A 20,416-nucleotide genomic window follows, 5' to 3' on the forward strand; every position below is an offset into this window, starting at 1 on the left:
CAAGTCATGTGGGTATCCCAAAGAATGAACTGACTGATTGTTGAACTATAGAAGTGATTACTTGATTTGCTTTGATCCAGGTGCAGATTTGTGGGTGCAAATAAGGCCTCTTCTCACTTGGAGATGGAACATCTGGTGATTTACTGCCACTTCCAAGAAACTCTGCTACATGTCACTCCTCCTTCCTATGTCATCTCCATTTTGGTCATACAAGGTTAACCCTTAGTTTTACTTTATGTAACAAGCCTCATCCACATTGTGGTTGTGGAGTCTTAACAGATAGTAGCTAATATCCTGATGGCAGTCCACTGGTGGTTCTCCATAGTAAGCATGTTCTTCCAGATTATTTGCCTTTAATATTGGCAGACAATTGAGAGACATTTGATCTGATTCTCCAATTTCTCCATGAACGTAGTTTTTATTCTCAGATATAACATTTTAAACTAACTTCGAGGTGGGGTGAAGTTATTGGACTTGGGTGTTTCCATTTTTACTTTGTTTTAATTGCTTTTCAATGTGGCTTCTCTCTTTTTCGATCACACCCTATTTTTTATTTTAGGAATAGCATTCTGTTGAATAGTGAGTGCTGTTCCCCTATTTCGTATTTTTTCTATAATTGTTCAGGGGTAGGACGGCTGTGGGAGGGATGGCTCCTATCACCTGCAGAGCCTTGGAGGATAACCATCTTCTGCCGTAGTTATTCCTTGTACAGTGTTTTATTATTGATGGTCCAACTGATGCCCATCACATTTTAGGCTTCCCAATTTTACTCGTATAAATCTCCCAGCCAAGAGGCATTCTTTACTCTGTAACTACCTTCACCCTTAATTGTGGGTGATGGGTGGTCAGATGTGGGTACGGTGACTATTGCTACACGTGAGCCCTGGGACACCTTTCACCTGATCTGACATATGTACTGGCTGAATCCATATTCTTTTTCTCCTTTGTAAATTTTTTCTCACCTCTGGCATCAGTAGTGCCTTAGTACCGTGATTTTATCACTTACGAGTACTTCCATCATCTCATCACATTTCCACTGGACATCACTAACTCCAGATGAGCTACCCCTTGACTGACAGACTGATGATCTTGCTGTTCAGTCCCTTAACTCCCAACTAACTGTGGGTATGGTTTTTGGGCTCCCTTATACCTCCAGAAATTTTTTAGGAATGATAATAATAAGACTTTTCATAACTGAAGCCAAATAAGGTACATAAAGCCATTCAAAATATGGAAAAAGGAAAGGCATGTGGAAATGGTGTTTCATTGGAAGTCATTAAATCTGGTGTCAGTGTAATAAAAAATTAACTTCCAAAATGTGTACAGATTGTCTGTGAAGGAAGAAAATTCTCCCAAACAATAACAGTGTTAAATTTGTTGGACTTCACATAAAAAGGAGACACAAAAGACAACCTGTAAACACATCAGCCTCCTCTCCACAGTGTGTAAGATATTTACTTAAACCATTACCAATTGTGTGGGAAAAAGTCTAGATTTCATTACAACTGACCTGAGCAGTGGATAGATCACAGTGGACCATTTACACGTTGTAAATAAAACTACAGAGTGGATAATGAGTATGAATTACCACATTGTCCTGGTTATGTAAGTAATAAAAAAACTTTTGAATTAGTTTCAATAAAATCTGTACCAACAGCCCAAGAGAAAGAAGGCATTGATTCAACCTATCTCAGTGTACTGAAGAAGTTGTCCATAATTGCTGCAGCTTCCACTACACTTCCTCAGAACAGTGGGAGATTTAGAATTGAAAGAGGGGCCAGAGGCGCAGATTCCTTATCACTTAAACTATTATCAGTACTGCTGTAAGAAGTTTGCAGGTCTTTACACTGGTAAACTGAAGAAGAAATAGGTATTCATGGAACACACTCGAATTGCCATTGTTTTGTTGGTGACTTTGTACTATATACCCTATCACAAATAAACTTCAACAATAAATGGGAGAACTTTATAAAGCAAGTTGGAAATAAGCCTAAAAACAAATTACTAGAAGACTAAAATAATTTGTGACTAACATGTTGGAAAGGAGAGAGTAGAAGTAAGCTTTGCAGTCATAGAAGCATTGGTTGCTTTTTTTATATTTAGGACATTTGAAAACCATGACCAGATGATCAAGAAACAAAATAAACAGATGATTAAAAATTTAGAGTCATGAAAACAAAATTATGTGACAATAAACCGGAATAGAAGATTCAGTAAAGGCTGTAATGAAAATTAAATACAAATGAATGGAACTTGTAGCCAGATGAATGAATGGAAGCTAGCCCAAGAAAGTTTTTTGTTATGTCACTGTGTGCTATTTAGCTGTCCACATGTCATCACCTTGTATCATTGTCATTTTCCATTACTTTGTAATGTAAAAACCTGGAGTTTGAATGTCCATTGGTTTCTTCTTTTTGTGGAATATAGTACATTTCCATGGTGATTATAATACAAACAGGTTTGATAAAGAATGCCACATTATCAATTTGGTACAAAAAAAGCCTGGCCCAGTATTGATAAGTACTGAAGCTGTAATCCAGCTGTTCGTTCACACGCCATATTGAAGGTTTTGTACTTGCTTTTATGTACTTTTAAGTTTGTTTTCCCTGCTTTCCTAATGTTTTGTTTGTCTAATTGCAGCAATCGTTCAACAACCCTTCCAGTTGAAAGTAGATTCAACTACACCACCACAGAAATCTCACCAAGTGGTTCTATCTTAATATCTGTAAATGAAGGTAAGTAGTAATGCCTTTGTAGGTTGATGGAGAATCTCTAAAAGAAAATAATTTTTAATCTTTTTCTTTTCCAGCTGGTGAAGCACATCTTATTAGTTTAATCAGTCGAACTGTTATACACAGGCATCATTTCAAACATTCAGTTAGTTGTGTGAAGTTTAGCCCAAATGGCAAACACTTTGCTGTTTCCAAAGAAAATAAAGGTAAGTTTTGCATCAAAAGTGCTGTCTTAAAACTATGTGTTTGTACTTAGAATAGACTGAAGGTTCTAAGAAAATTATTACTATGTAAACAGAGGTTAAAAATGCAGTGAATCTTTTGAAACAGAATTTTATGTGTACTGACTAATTGCTGGAGCTCTGACAGGTTTAGATCTGTAAATTACGAGGAAAGAACAGCCATCAGTCACAAATATGGTGTTTTTTAAAGTGTGATGCATATTAGATCCTGAAAGACCCTTCTTCATATTTGTGACCTATTATTTAGTCGTTTTTGTGCTTGGCAGCTCCAGATGGCCTTAATAAATAAATTCATTTTAATCTATGTTTTATGAATGAGTCAGTCGGCTTTCTGTACTTCAGCTTTTTAGGTGTTGCTGTATTTCCAGTTTGTATTCTGGAGAGAAAGCTCCATCATCAGGATTTCTAAGATTCACTTGAAGCTTTTTGTCATGACTTTGTTACAGTCAAGTCTGAGAAAGGTTACTTTATCATATACATAGAAAGAAATATTAGCTCTAATAAAAATGAACATCACTATAAAATTTCTGCATGTTACTATCTGCTTCGTTAGTGGTCTGTGGTAGAATTTCTCTAAGTTGTTGGTTTTTCTCTGTATGAACTCTAATGCCACCGACAACATTTCAGGGTTTTTGCAGGTGTATTTTCTAAATATTTTGGTATAAGTGACCTGTAGTTTCCTGTTGCTCAGTACAGTGTAATTATGTTCCATTTGATTCCTTGCCCCATTTGTCTTTGTATCAGTATTGCACTGAAAACATCTGCACAACTGTACAAATGTCGATAGTATGCACTGTGTATCTTGCTTGTAAACAAACTTGTTCCATTCATACTCGATACTTGATGTTGAAATAGTAATGCTCTCTTTACTCGTCATCTTCAAGCCTCCATTCAGTACTGCATGTTTTTGTCTCAGCATGGTTGATCTAGCAGTGGTAGTTGTAATACACAGCAGTGTGGATTGGTTTACTGACACAAGTGAACTAGAACTGGCAAATGCGAATTCTATCTGGTGTAAATGACAGGTGACTGCAAGTCAACAGCATTCAAGCATTTTCATCTTGCATTTACTAGGGTTCACTCATATTCCACTGGCTGTTAGTCTTTTAGCAAACCACAAAGGAAGTTTGTGTCATTTGTGCTTTGGCAGTACAGAAAGCTCTCAACTGCTATCTTGTTTACTTCTGTTGTTGTTATGAGCTGCTTGAGAATTGAAGTGTTCAATGCAGGTCATAGAAAGATATGTATGTGACAGCTGCGTTTTGGGATCCAAGAGATCCGTAACACAGATGCCAAAATGAAAGAAATATAATTGGTAGAATATTTCCAAAGCACTCAAAGGTCCAAGTAGATGATAAATTCATTATCTACTTGTATCAGGCTGGAATGAACTGAATATTCATGAGTTTGTAATTATTTTTATTAAAAAGGAAAAGCACGATAAATTTCCTTGAAAGATGTGTGAGTATGTATCTATTATAGTGATTAAAATTAAAAATACATCTAATTACAGGGCAGAGAAAAATTGTCACGAAATTTTAACCCTGGATAATTGATGTCAGTAGGAACCAAAATTACTAATGTTGTGTAGGTCAACAATGCACAATTTTTAAACTACCGAAACTTGGCGCCACAAGCTCCAATTGGCTGCGGAACTGCCCTGTTGCCAGATGCTCTGGACAACACATGACTGTGAATGCTTTGCCTGCTGGAGATCGCGATCTATCTCGTGACCTGCGCGCTCAATGGTGGCGTGCCAGCCTTCCACCCTGAGGGCCTGGGGGCAAATCTGTCGGGGTCCGACACATCCATTGCAGTTTCATGATACAACGTACCAGGAACAAACCCGTCAACAACTGTTAGTTCGTGTACAGAAAGTCTTTTACAACATGCACCATGCCACTGATGCAAGCCAGTGGTGGCAGTATTTTGCTATGGGATACATTGGTCTTATAGTAGTAATCAAAGGCACCATGACAGCTGTGGACTATGTAAATGTGATTGTGGACCACCTGCATCACTTCATGATTGATGTCTTTTTTATAGCTAGGACATTGTTTACTTAAAGCAGGTGCTTGAACTGGTGACCTTCTGACACGACACAAGCCTGGTAACGTCAAATGGTGTTTTGCCGAACTATTTCAAAGATTCCTGCCATTACCTTGATGTGATTGGCAGCATATTGAATGCGATCCACTAATTCCTCTTTGTTTCTAAGTGGTTCATGTCCGGATGGGTGAACTAGAACCTTGAAGAATCCCTACAGGAAAAAGTCCAGTGGCGTGAGGTCTGGTGATCGTAGAGGCTGTGTCCTACGAGTACGTATGCCAATTACCCAGCAGTCGAAGAGTTCATTTAGACATCAGCGCACAGGACGATTGTTATGTGCGGGTGCCCCATCATGCTGCAACCACATGCATAGCCGTATGTTCAGGGGAACGTCTTCCAGCAGGCCGGGTAGAGTTTGTTGCAAAAAGTGAAGGTAATTTGCCCTGGTAAGTCGAGGAGGTAGACGGGCCGGCCCAATCAGATGGTCACTCACAATGCCTGCCCAAATGTTGAGTGAAAATCGTTCGTGGTGTCCGTGGACATATGTGGTGTGAGGATATTCCCTTGCCCGTTAATGAACAGTTTAGAGTGTAGTAAAGGCCATCCTGATGGAAGGTGCACTCGTCAGTAAACAACACAGTGGTAGGGAAGTTGGGATCTCGTGCAGCACATCGCAGAAACCAATGGCAAAACCCTTACTTGTGTTCATAGTCCATCACAGGATTTAGGTCTTGGACAGGGTGGAAACTAAATGGATGCTGGCCATAATCCCTCAAAACCTCCCATACTAACCGATGTGTGACCCCCATGTCATGTTCAGCCGCTAGAGTACTGGTCATAGGTGCTTCCTCAAAGCACTCGAGAACAGTATCTTCAAATGCAGCATCCCCTAATTTTAGAGGTCTTCCAGCATCACCGTGCTATCCTGCTAACGACCCTGTTGCACCAAGTCACCGGTGAACTGCTGTAAACGTTTGTGGGTGTTGGTGACATCTTGCTTGGTATCGTGCCTCATACAAGCGTCCAGCTTCATGCAAATTACCATTGGCTAGTCCGTCAACAAAAACCATATCTCGTTGTTCTTCAAATGAATACTGTGCCTCCATGCTTCCTGTGTGATTAAATCGCAGGTGACGTGTGTGTGCTCCGAAGCAAATCTTATGTGTGAATGCCTCTGAGGTGAGTTGGAGACAAACAACAAGACCTATTCGTTGGGGCAGTGACAAGGTGAGGGATATTTGTATGTGTGAACTGACAACCATAGCGCTGCCCACCAACCAACGAACGGCAACAGGGCAATCGGAGCGCGTGTTGCCAGTTTTCCATAGTTTAAAAATGGTGCGTTGTCGTTGTACACATCTCTAATTTCCTGCTGGCATCAGCTATCCAAGGTTAAAATTTCGTGACACAATTTTTCTCCACCCTGCAGTGAGCTGCATGGCAGAGGGTGTGTCCCATTGTACCAGTTATTAGGGTTTCTTTCTGTTCCATTCACGTATGGAGTGCTGGAAGAATGATTGAATGCTTCTGTGTGTGCAATAATTATTCTGATCTTATCCTCATGATCCCTGTGTGAGTGATACATAGGGGTTGTAGTATATCCCTAGAGTAATCATTTAAAGCTGGTTCTTGAAACTTTGTTGCTCAGGACAGTTTGTCTGTCTTCATGAGTCTGCAAGTTCAGTTCCTTCAGTATCTCTGTGACACTATCCCATGGATTAAACAAACCTGTGACCATTCATGCTGTCCTTCTCTGTATATGTTCAATATCCTCTGTTAGTCCTATCCAGCACGGCTCCAACACATTTGAGCAGTATTATAGAACCAGTCTTGCAAGTGATTTGTAAGCACTCTTTTATTGTAGACTGATTGTACTTCCCCAGTATTCTACCAATAAATCGAAGTCTTACCACCTGCTGTATCCATGACTGAGCCTATGTGGTCATTCCATTTCATACTCCTACGAAGTGTTACACCTAGGTATTTGTATGAGTTGACCAATTCCAATAGTGACTCATTATATTAGTCATTGGATAATACATTTTTTTCATTTTGTGAAGTGCAAAATTTAACATTACTGAAAATTTAGAGCAAGTTGCCAGCCTCTGCACCACTTTGAAATCTTATCAAGATCTGACTGAATATTTATGCAGCTTCTCTCGGATGTACTTCATTGTAGATAACTTCATCATCTGCTAAAAGCCTGATTTTAGTATTAATATTGTCTGCAAGGTCATTAATATACAACATGAACAGCAAGGGTCCCAACATACTTCCCTGGGGCACATCCGAAGTTGCATCTACATCTGAGGACAGATGACTCTCCATCCAAGATAACTTGCTGTGTGCTCTTGTGATGTGCTGGGCTGTATCCTTGTATTAGTGCCACTTAAAGTTCACGTCACAACTGGATGTATTGAAACATTTCTTCACCCAGTAGATAGTGCGCAGTGTTCCCGACCTACCTTGCTTTGCTTATTCAATATTGTCTTCCCGGTAGCTGTGTCCGTCTCACCTAAATCACACTGAAATTAAGAAGCCAGGATCCCAGATTAAGTTTTCTAAAATCAAAAGTCAAGACTGTATTCATTGTTGAACATTTATGACAACCACAGTGCAATTTATTTGTTATCACTCAAACACACAATATTCATGTGACCAGGCCTCTTACACTTAATCGTCACATTAGGTAGGTCGGAAACTTCCAGTCTTTAACAATGTTCACAATTACACTTTTTTGGTAGCGACTGGAAAAATTAACCAACTTGCTGCACTTTTGCTCCATGAGAATCTGACCGAGAAATAACAGAACTGCACCAGGTCGGACCTTGAATATTTGACTATTTCTGTTAATATATTATAGTTTATAATTTCCCAGGGTTAAAATGATCCTTTCTAACTGGTTTGGAAATAAACTATTGGGTTTTATTACTTAAATAACATGAGTGAGTTGTATCAATTTAAATTACGCGGAACTAACTTATGCATCCGCAGTGGGAATTCCCGACTTCTAACCATGGCAACCATCTTCAACAATAATTTTTACTTATTCAAATTTACTTAATTCTTAATTAATGCACTTACAAAGTTGAGACTGGAGTCATTTTACGTTGAAAAATAAAGGTAGCAAAAGTATCAAAACAGGTCTCGGAATTATTTAGTAGTTTGGTCACAATTGGCACTGAAAGTCATACAGGCTACAGATTTCAAGTCCTAAGATCTATTTAACTAATAGACTTTTGGTTAATTTAAACACTTTGCTGGAATCAGTAAAATTTAGGCTTTCTTTTGGATGCAGTCTTATAGCTGAATTCGACCTATTAGCTCATTCAAATTTTACTTAATATGTATTGCACAATATGCGTCATTGTTCATAACTTTTAATAGGATGCATTTCCAATAAAACTAATTAGCTCATTACTTTCAGAATAGACATTATAATGTACTGAAATAATATGTTTTACTAGGGTAATTTTATTTAAACTATTTCTGAATTCTGTACTATGAGGCTGAAGGCCACAGAATCTGTAGTCGGAATCTGAGTAGTGAAAATGGAAAAAAAAAAACTAAATAAAAGTTCATTGCTTAACTAAGTTACTGAAGGAGTGTAAAACCAAAACGGGATAGCAGTGGGCACCCCTGCTTCGTTACGCTCTCTACCAAAAAGTCCTCAGTCCAGTCACAACTTTCATGTGATACCTCATAAGATCGTACTTTTGACCATACATGATATACCATATCTTCCTTGTGCATATGTTTATTGTAGTGTAATTACATGGTTGATAAACTGGTGTATCACCATTATGTTATAGTTTTTTTCATGGTAAGTAAAAATCATTTACCGGATTTATTCTCTCTCTCTCTCTCTGCCCTCAAAAAACTATATAGCAGACTTTATCTACACCTACATCCATGGTCTCCCAAATGTCTGTGAGGTGCATGGCAGAGAGTACATCCCACTAAACCAGTTATTAGGGTTTCTTCCTGTTCCATTCACATATGGAGCACAGGAAGAAAGATTGCTTGAATGCCTCTGTGCATGCAGTAATTATTCTAATCTAGCCTCATAATCCCTGTGTGAGTGATACATAAGGGATTATAGGATTTTCCTAGAATCATCATGTACAGCCAGTTTTTGGAACTTACTAATAGACTTTCTTGTGATAGTTTACGTCTGTCTTCAGTATCTCTGTTACTCTCTCTCTCATGGATCATACCAACCTGTGACCATCTGTGCTGCCCTTCTCTGTGTATCTTCTTCATCCCCTGTTAGTCCTATTTGGTACGGGTCCCATATACATGAGCAATACTCTAGAATCAGTCCCACGAGTAATTTGTAAGCAATCCCCTTTTTCTGGTAACCAATGTGACAGGTTGAATGTATATTTCACATTTCATTAATGATATTTTATTGATATTGTCTTCCTTATATGTACTTTAATAAAATATTTGAAGTGCTCCACATATGGCACTGCAGACATAAGAAACTGAGATTCAGTAAGAAATGTGAGATTATCCTTAATGTAAATGTCTTCAACTGCTAGCCCTTCTTCGGGTTATCTCAGTTGTCAGTTATTAGTGTTCCACTTTCAAATTTCCTCACCAGTTGTCATAAGAAGCCAGTAAAAAGTATAAACCGACCTCTGCAAATTCTGAGAACAAAGCTAAGGAAAGGCTAGAGCTGCTGTACAGTTAAGTGCACTGCCTACACACATTTCATCCTTATGTACCAATTAAGACACCTATGTTCTTCCATTCTTACACCATTTGTATTTTTTCGTCAGAAACACTGCACACACCATGCAAGATAAGACCAGAGTTTTGCATCATGGCTCTAACTGTATAGTGTTATATCTTGTGTAACGATTGCTAGTGTCAAAAACAATAACACAGTGTTCATAGGCTATGCTTGTCATCTTATGTTCTGTTCCATTCCCACTATTGTAAACTCTTGTTCTCAGATACAAGGAAATAGTAGCAAATACTGGCACATTTATCTGTGAATGTTCATTTGATTGAGGCTGGTTGACAAGATTGCAGTTGTATTGTAGATCCTTCCTGAATGATATAATTTGTGGGAGGAAACTGATTCTTCTGTATTCTTGTCCATAACCAAACAGAAGCTTGCTGCCTGCTTACATAAGGTATGATGGGGCTGCTTAACACTGGAAACTGTTGAACAGGTGTAGACAGGAGAGTAACAGGTGCTCTGCATGGTCTGTCAAAGCTGGACACCCACTCATACGTATTAATTTTGTATAGTTTAAGATAGGAAAACCCAGTCATGAAATTGCTTTAATGTTTCAAATAGTAACTTTTAAGTACTCTGTTGAAATTAATTTTATTCTGTCTGTTGGGTTTCCAGGACCTGTTTGGATGGTGTTTGTTTTGTTTATTTGTATGTAGTTAAACTTACAAGGAACCTTAAGAGTTTCTTCACCATAATTTCAAAATTTGCAGGTCAACACCTGGACAATAGTTTCCTAAAGCAGCATGAGGACCTCAAAAACACTCAATAAAACCAACTTTGAAGAAAGAAAGAAAAAAAACCACACACACACACACACACACACACACACACACACACACAGAGAGAGAGAGAGAGAGAGAGAGAGAGAGAGAGAGAGAGAGAGAGAATTGCTTTTGATATTGAGTAGCTGCAATAAATTGCAAGGCTTCTTTCGTAAAACTATAATCAATTGTTTTTGCTCATACATACATTGATGAGCCAAAATATTATGACCACTGCCAACAGTGAATGCCAACTGGCGGCAATTTGGGGCACATTGCACAGCGAGGAAAGTTTATAAGCAGAGCAGAAATGAATGGGGAATCATTCTATTCGCAATACAGGCTGAAAGTGCGGAAATCAAGTGACATAAGCAACTTCGGCAAATGACAAATTATTATTACTTGGGAAACGGCGAAATTCGTTAGCTGGCGCCATGCTACTATTGTAAGCATCTATGAAAAGTGGTTGGAAGGCAGTGAAACCACAAATTGGTGACAGGTATCAGCCACATCCACACCTCACTGTAGAAGATGGTCAGAGGATTGCTTACTCTGTGAAGCAGGATAGGAAGCAATTTGTGACAGATATGATGAACTGAGCACAGTGTTGGCACAGGCACTATTCTTTCAAAGCACACTTCTCAGCACATATTGCTCAACATGGGGCTCTGCAGCAGCTGACCCCTGTAGACCTAAAGACATAATCAAGATTGTAGAGGACTCGGGTAAGCGAGATTATGCTGTACACCAAGGGAAACGTATAGACTCGTCAGATAAATTACATCTCATGTTACACCAGGTCGTTAGCTGCATCCAGATACGTCATTATCATAGTGAACTGCTGCTTGAAACATGCACCCTGCCACTGATGCAGGCCAGTGGTGGCAGTATTTTGCTATGGGATACTTTCACAGCGATGACATCTTCCAGCAGTATATAACTGTCCATTTTACAAGGCCAGAATTGTGCTGCAATGGTATTTGTGTACTTCATATTTTGTCTTTTTGTATCAAATTTTATCACAAATGCTAACTTTGTATTGAGATTAGTAATTAAAAATAAGAAAGGCTTTTCTTCCATTTGTTTAGAGCCTGCTGTGGAGCACTTAATGCCCTCCTCTGGATAAGGGAATCTAAAACTTTCTTTAAAAACATGTCTCTGTTCAAAATTTTCCTTTATTCACAGTCATTCAGATCACCTTAGATTTCTGGAAACCAAATGTTGTTGTTGTTGTTGTTGTTGTTGTTGTCTTCAATCCAGAGACTGGTTTGGTGCAGCTCTCCATGCTACTCTAACCTGTGCAAGCTTCATCTCTGAGTAACTATTGCAACCTACTTCCTTCTGAATCTGTTTAGTGTATTCATGCCTTAGTCTCTCTGTACGATTTTTACCCTCCGCGCTTCCCTCCAACACTAAATTGATGATACCTTGATGCCTCAGAATGTGTCCTACCAACCGATCCCTTCTTCTAGTCAGGTTGTGCCATGAATTCCTCTTCTCCCCAATTCTGTTCAGTATCTCCTCATTAGTTACGTGATCTGCCCATCTAATCTTCAGCATTCTTCTGTAGCACCACATTTCGAAAGCTTCTATTCTCTTCTTGTCTAAACTATTTATTGTCCATATTTCACTTCCATACACAGCTATACTCCATACAAATACTTTCAGAAAAGACTTCCTGGCACTTACATCTATACTCGATGTTAACACTTTCCTTGCCATTGCCAGTCTGCATTTTATATCCTCTCTACTTCAACCATCATCAGTTCTTCTGCTCCCCAAATAGCAAAACTCCTTTACTACTTTTAAGTGTCTCATTTCCTAATCTAGTTCCCTCAGCATCACCTGATTTAATCAGACTACATTCCATTATTCTCATTTTGCTTTTGTTGATTTTCGTCTTATATTGTCCTTTCAAGACACTGTCCATTCCGTTCAACTGCTCTTCCATGTCGTTTGCTGTCTCTGACTGAATTACACTGTAGTCGACAAACCTCAAAATGTTTGTTACTTCTCCATGTATTTTAATTTCTACTCCAAATTTTTCTTTTGTGTCCTTTGCTGCATGCTCAATATTTAGATTGAATAACATCAGGGATAGGCTACAACCTTGTCTGATTCCCTTCCCAAACACTGCTTCCCTTTCATGCCCCTCAAATCTTATAACTGCCATCTGGTTCCTGTAGAAATTGTAAATAGCCTTTCACTCCCTGTATTTGACCTGTGCCACCTTCACAATTTCAAAGAGAGTATTCCAGTCAACATTGTCAAAAGCTTTCTGAAGTCTGCAAATGCTAGAAAAGTAGGTTTTCCTTTCTTTAATCCATCTTCTAAGATAATTCGTAGGGTCAGTATTGCCTCAAGTGTTCCAACATCTCTACAAAATCCAAACTGATCTTCCCCGAGTTTGGCTTCTACCAGTTTTCCCATTTGTCTGTAAAGAATTCGTGTGAGTATTATGCAGCCATGACATATTAAACTGATAGTTTGGTAATTTTCACACCTGTAAACACTTGCATTCTTTAGGATTGAAATTATTATATTGTTCTTAAAGTCTGATGGTATTTCTCCTGTCTCATACATCTTGCTCACCAGATGGTAGAGTTTTGTCAGGGCTGGCTTTCCCAAGGTTATCAGTAGTTCTAATGGAATGTTGTCTACTCCCAGGGCCTTGTTTCAACTTAGGTCTTTCAGTGCTCTGTCAAACTCTTCACGCAGTATCATATCTCCCATTCTATCTTCATCTATGTCCTCTTCCATTTCCATAATATTGCCCTCAACTATGTTGCCATTGTATAGACCCTTTATATACTCCTTCCACCTTCCTGCTTTCCCTTACTTGCTTAGAACTGGTTTTCCATCTGAGTTCTTGATATTCATACTAGTGGTTCTCTTCTCTCCAAAGGTCTCTTCAGTTTTCCTGTAGGCAGTATCTACCTTACTCCTAGTGATATATGCCTCTACATCCTTACACTAGTCCTGTAGCCATCCCTGTTTAGCCATTTTGCACTTACTGTCGATCTCATTTTTGAGACTTTTTTTTCTTTATGCCTGCTTCATTTACTGCATTTTTATATTTTCTCCTTTCATCAATTAAATTCAATATCTCTTATGTTACCCAAGGATTTCTCTAGCCCTTGTCTTTTTACCTACTTGATCCTCTGCTGCCTTCACTATTTCATGTCTCAAAGCTACCCATTCTTCTTCTACTGTATTTCCCCATTCTTGTCAATCATTCCTTAATGCTCTCTTTCTCTCTACGACCTTTGGTTCTTTCAGTTTATCCAGGTCTCATATCCTTAAATTCTCACCTTCTTCTTTTTTTTTTTTCAGTTTTAAACTACAGTTCATAACCAATAGATTGTGGTCAGAGTCCACACCTGCCCCTGGAAATGTCTTACAATTTAAAACCTGGTTCCTAAATCTCTGTCTTACCATTATATAATCTATCTGAAACCTTCAAGTGTGTCCAGGCCTCTTCCACACATACAAACTTCTTTCATGATTCTTAAACCAAGTGTTAGCTATAATTAAGTTATGCTCTGTGCAAAATTCTACCATGCAGTTTCCTGTTATTCCTTACCCTAGTCCATATTCACCTACTACTTTTCCTTCTCTTCCTTTTCGTACTATCGAATTCCAGTCTCCTTTCACTATTTGAATAATTTCTTTTATCTCATCATACATTTCATCAATCTTTTTGTCATCTGCGGAGCTAGTTGGCGTATAAACTTGTACTACTGTAGTAGGCATGGGCTTCGTGTCTATCTTGGCCACAATAAGGCGTTTGCTATGCTGTTTGTAGTAGCTTACCCACACTCCTATGTTTTTATTCATTATTAAACCTATTTGATTTTGTATTTATAACCCTGTATTCATCTGACCAAAAGTCTTGTTCCTCCTGCCACCGAACATTCGCACTATATCTAACTTTAACCTATCCATTTCCCTTTTTAAATTTTCCAACCTACCTGCCCGATTAAGGGATCTGACATTCCAGGCTCTGATCCGTAGAACACCAGTTTTCTTACTCCTGATAATGGCATCCTCTTGAGTAGTCCGCACCCGGAGATCCGAATGGGGGACTATTTTACCTCCGAAATATTTTACCCAAGAGGACGCCATCATCATTTAACCATACAGTAAATTTGCATACTCTCAGGAAAAATTACGGCTGTAGTTTCCCCTTGCTTTCAGCCGTTTGCAGTTCCAGCACAGCAAGGCCATTTTGGTTAATGTTACCAGGCCAGATCATTCAATCATCCAGATTGTTACCCTGTAACTACTGAAAAGGCTGCTGCCTCTCTTCAGGAACCACGTTTGTCTGGCCCCTCTGTTGTGTTGCGACTATCTGTATTGCTGAGGCATGCAAGCCTCCTCATCAACGGCAAGGTCTATGGTTCATGGAAGAAGGAAACCGAATGTAACAGGGAGATTTTTTGTGGTTGACATGTTCAAAAATTTTCTTAGATGTCCTATTTTCATTCATTTGAACCAGATAATCGTAAACCATCATTCCATTTTCTTGTCATTAGGCTTAGCTGTTCAGTTTTCTTGTACAGATCTTATTATTCCTGTATTTACCGTTGTGTATTGTTGTTCTCGGTATTTTGCATAGGGTCTCCCCACCCCCAATATTTCCTATTTCTCCTGTCTTAGTCAAATCCAGGCAGTCTGCTGTGTGTAAACATTCTGTTTGTGTTATTGTAAAGTAGGGCTTAACTTTGCATGAAGGAAAGTAGATCACTTCCAGTACACACCTTGTGTCAACTGAAAGGCCTTTTCCGCCTTCCTTGCCCTGAATTCATTAGCCATTCCCTGTTACAGTCATTTTTCTGTATTATCTCACCAATACATTTAAATTTATCAACACTGTTAAGTTTTAGAGCGTCTTTTATATTTGTTGTAAGTTTTGTTTTTGTGAAAGATATTTATGAAGACTGGTCTTTTCACATCCCCCCCCCCCCTTCTTCTGTGAGAGATTATGATTTAGTATTTGTCACTTAACATCACAATTTTATAATAAACTTAGAATTCAAATTTTAAAAAAAGTTTCTAGTGAGACTCGAACCTTTTTCAAGTGTTTTCAAAAAGTACATCGTACTGGCTGTCAGTTTGTAAGTCGACCTTGTTGGTTTTGTGTCCTTTGTTTTTAAAATAAAAGTTTCATAGGAAAATTTGGAACTTTAGGATTTCAGGCAACGTGTACCATCACCGGGTCACGCTCAACTCCACCCATTATGCTACTAGCAGTACACTAACATATGAAGTATTACTTATCAGCTGGTGCTACAAACAGCTGTGAATACAATTTTGTTTGACCCTTCAACAAGAGAGCTTCATGAACAAATAAAATTTCTCATAATTTGTGATTAATGTTGTGTAATTTATGCGATCTGTAATTATTTCAAAAGAGTGGATTTATGCCACTTTTAAAATAAAAGGTCAGTGTATTAAAATAGGGCATTTGAATATGACCACCGGCCCTGGTAAGAAAAGGAAGAGAAGTACTGCCAGATGAAGAAAGCAGGAATATGTGTGATGTGTGCCGCCCCACATCCAGAAATAAAATTCTTGGCATCAGTGTGCATGTGTTGATTTATGACAATATGCAGTCATGTGTAAATCTGTTTTACAATGTTTGAATGTATAATTCACAATAATATAAATATTTTTCACTTTTATTGTCATTTGTTGCAGTATTTATTTACAGATCACCAGATAACCTAGCTGGTCTCATTAATCCGTTTATAATGGAAAGAGTTTTTCATGATGCAACTGATGATGTGACATGCATTGAGTGGGCTTCTGATTCCAGGTATAGTGAATTATTCTCTCTCTCTCTCTCTCTCTCTCTCTCTCTCATACACACACACACACACACACACACACACACACACACACACACACACATTCTCTCCCCCCCCCCCCCCCCCACCCCCCTTGTACTTTGAATGTGATTTTCAAAAGCCTGTCATGATTTACATGCAGCCAAATGCTGAAAGATACACAGTCATATTCCACAATGTCATTTGGTGGACTAGTAATGGTGTTTTAAAAGTAGTTTGTGTAAACTCCTACGCTACTGTTTTCTCATGTTCTCAAATGTCTAAATCATGCACTTGTGCCTTCATAAGGACAAAATATTATTCTGTATCCTTTTCTTTTCACAGTTTAGCTTTAGAAACACTACAAAATATGAGTATGTATTCATTCATTTATCCGTCCAGGGATAATCTTACAGTGATAACCTAATGTAACCTAAATATTGTCGTCACAATAGAATGAGAATAAATAGCTCCAGCATACAAGGTGTGTTCAGTAAAAGACTGAACGTTGCTCATAACATCTTTATTGCTCATTCTATTATATTTTCAGCACTGTCACCCTCAAAGTAGTCCCCTCTATTGTCAATACACCTTTCCCAATATTTTTTTCAATCTTTGGAAAGCATCTTGGAACACACTTTCTAGGATTCTTGTCACATTGTTGTGAGTCTCCTCTATGGTTTGGCATTGAGCTTGGAAAATGGGAAAAAGTGTGCTGGGACTAGGTCTGGAGAATAAGGTTGATGGGGCACAACAGGTGGCTGTTGTTTCACCATGTAGCTGCAGACGAGGAGTAATGGGTGATTTAGTGCATTGTCATAATGTGTCATCAAAGTCTAGTTTTTCCATAATTCAGGCTGCCTCCTGCACACAACATACCTCAAATGCGCTGAATTTCAATAGTAGACTTCTTTATTTTCCATTTGATCAGGTGTTACAGATTTCTGATCTACAATGACTTTGCAGTCAAAAAATGGGACCAGCACTTGTCTTGATCTTTGGACTTCGGCGTGTGTTCATAGACAGGTAAGACCTTCGCGTACCCACTGCAGTAACTGCTCCTTTGTTTCAACATCACAGTGATAAACCCCCATCTCATTTCCTGTTGTGATCTTCTTAAAGATGTTTTTGTTGCCATTTGTTGTAGCAAGCAGTTCCTGGTTGATTATGACATAGGCCAGTCAACAAATGCGGTACATATTTCAACACTGTGCATGACAAGTTTGTCACTCAAAATTTGGTAACATGATCCTGCAGTGATGCATTCTTCGTCAGCAGTTTTTGGGACAGTTAAACTACAATTTACGCAGATCACAACACATCATCATCATCATCATCATCATCATCATTATCATCAGCTGTTTATGTGGAACGTTGTCCGGGCCTGGGACTTCTCTGATTGACTTTCTGCTGTGTTCATAATTCTTAAACCACATGCGGCACTGTGTTCGCCTCGTACAGTCCTCCCCATGTACTTGACTAAGCAATCTAAATGTGTCTCTAAAATTTTTGCCAAGTACATAGCAAAATTCCATAATCATACGTTGTTCCTCAAGCTCTTTTCGTTGTCACTAATCTGATGAAGAGCTTGTGCACATGCTAACTTCACTGGCTGTGGCTCAACAACTAACAGTCACAGTTAAATGATGTTAAGAACAGTTCGTTGTCTAAACCTGCCACTAGATGCACTTAGTAGTGGCAGTGTGCTCCTTCTGCTGATTGTGCTATTTCTACAGTTTGACTTTTTTTTAAAAAAAAAAAAAACCTGCCTTATGCATACACACAACTATATAAGTATATGGTCGGCTGTGGCCTTGCAAAAGGAACTGTGCCGGCATTTTCCCAAAATCATATATGATTTAGGAAAACCTGAATCAGGGCGGCCATACAGAGCTACAGCTAGAGTATGTAAGTTGATCCTTGACAGATGCAGTGGGCTGGGCACACCAGCTTTGCAGGCCTCCTCAACCAATAACAAAAAGCAGTTTTATAAACGTCTTTATAGCAACACCTCCGTGTTATAGCTCTGTAGATGGCAACTGTTTTCATTTGCAGCCATAAGCGCTGCACAATTGAAAGCTATCAACAGCACTGCAAGCTGTCGGGGATCTTTTTACACCATCTCAACTATAACTTGACAAATACTTTGACTTCCTGATAAAAACCACTCAGTCATGAGGTCGATATCGCATTACCAATTTGCACATGTAGCACTTTTTGTTGGGCGCATGACATCAGTGTGAAGAGGGATCTAATGGCAGTGGTATTGCCTTTGTATTGAAGAAATGTCTCATTAAGATACGTTTTGCAAGTATTTTCATATATTGTGAAAATTGGTTGAGGATGTGATAGTGTTAAGATATGCTGTTGTTCTCACTCAAATCTGAATTTCGGGTGCATTATGTAGTTCTCTAGTATTCAGCATTCATCCTAAGAAGTTTATGAATCATTCTTGCCAGGTTTTATTTTCTATATTGTCAAAGTTGCGTGCAATTACAAAGACAACAGCACAGTCACATTTTCATTTCAGATAGAACATTCTGACATTTACAAGACAGTAAAGCGAAAATGCTATGAAATTTGGAATATTTTATACAACTACATAAGAAATTAACTGAGCCGTAGAAACACAGAACCAACCGAATCTGTCACAACCACCAAGAAATGCACTCTGTTGCCTCATTATGGAATTAACTGCAGGGCAAGCTGTGTCCATTTTCAGTAAAGGGGAGTTTTTGGAGATTACTAGCAGTATTGAATTTGAATAACTGAACATTTTTTTGAACCAAGTGACACCTCTGTGAAACTGGACCAGGTATTTAATTTCTCTTTTAGTGTTACCCGTACATAATTCAGCATGTAAAACTCTTTACGGACTGCAAGTGCTGAACGTAGAACAAGTTTTTGGTGCGCTGGCAGACTTGTGCCAAAGACATTTCTCATGAGATTGGAAGTATTGTTTTAAATTGCACTTTGGAATTATTGTGTGGAATAACTTCTTCAGCTGTAAATGAAAGAAGAAAGCATGAAAATAATTCAAAATTAGGAATACAATGTGGGGCTAGACAATTTTCACTTAAATAAGACACATAACTGCCTTAGATAAAGTCAAATTTCAACAAAGGCAGTGGTTCTTTCTATTTAGGTGCTCTACGATCACATTATTGATTATGTACTTGCAGTTATAGTTATGCTCCAACACAATATACACTGAGGTGACAAAAGGCATGGGATATCTCCTAGTACCATGTCGGAACTCATGTGGTCTGACATAGTGCAGCGACCTGACACGGCATGGTCTCAGCAAGTCGTTGGAGGAAGATTTGGCCATGCTGCCTCTGTAGTCATCCACAATTGCGGAAGTGTTGCCAGTACAGGATTTTGAGCACAAACTGACCTCTCAATTATGTCCCATAAATGTTTAATGGGATTCGTGCCAGGGAATCTGGGTAGCAAAGTCATTCCCTTGAATAGTCCAAAATGTTCTTCAAACCAATTGCAAACAGTTGTGGCACAGTGAGATAGAGCATCCTCATCCATAAAAAATCCGTCTCTGAATGTCTGAAAATGGTCTTCAAGTAGCTGAAAATAACCTGTTCTAGTTAGCGATAGGTTCATTTGAACCAGAGGACGCATTCCATTCCATATAAACATTTTCCACACCATTATGGAGCCACCACCAGCTTGCACAATGCTTTGTTGGCAAAAAGGGCCACGGTTTCATGGGTTTGCGCAACCTCAAATTCTACCTACCAACTGAAATCTGCACTCGTTTGACCAGGTCACAACTCTCCATTTGTCTAGGTTCCAACCAATGTGGTCACAAGCCCAGAGAGGCACTGCAGGTGATGTCGCGCTGTTAGCAAAGGTGCCCAAGTCAGCTGCCTTCTGCGGTAGCCCATTAACACCAAATTTTACCACAGTGTCCTAATGGTTATGTTCATCGTAAGTCCCACATTGGTTTCGGCAGTTATTTCATGCAGTGTTGCTTTTCTGTTAGCACTGACAACTCTATGCAAACGCCACTGCTCTTGGTCATTAAGTGAAGGCTGTT

General features: G+C 38.9%; 1 protein-coding gene across 1 annotated transcript in view; it reads left to right on the forward strand.

Moving 5' to 3' along the window:
* The first annotated feature begins 2,470 nt into the window (after positions 1 to 2,470).
* Positions 2,471 to 20,416, forward strand: part of LOC126141567 (periodic tryptophan protein 2 homolog) — a 64,423-nt gene continuing 46,477 nt past the window's right edge. The window contains exons 1-4 of the mRNA XM_049915261.1: positions 2,471 to 2,520; positions 2,641 to 2,735; positions 2,810 to 2,938; positions 16,235 to 16,352. Coding sequence (XP_049771218.1) covers positions 2,471 to 2,520; positions 2,641 to 2,735; positions 2,810 to 2,938; positions 16,235 to 16,352 — 392 coding nt within the window. The remainder of the gene's footprint in view (positions 2,521 to 2,640; positions 2,736 to 2,809; positions 2,939 to 16,234; positions 16,353 to 20,416) is intronic.

Source organism: Schistocerca cancellata, unplaced genomic scaffold (assembly GCF_023864275.1).
Source record: "Schistocerca cancellata isolate TAMUIC-IGC-003103 unplaced genomic scaffold, iqSchCanc2.1 HiC_scaffold_723, whole genome shotgun sequence".
NCBI classification, from domain to species: domain Eukaryota; kingdom Metazoa; phylum Arthropoda; class Insecta; order Orthoptera; family Acrididae; genus Schistocerca; species Schistocerca cancellata.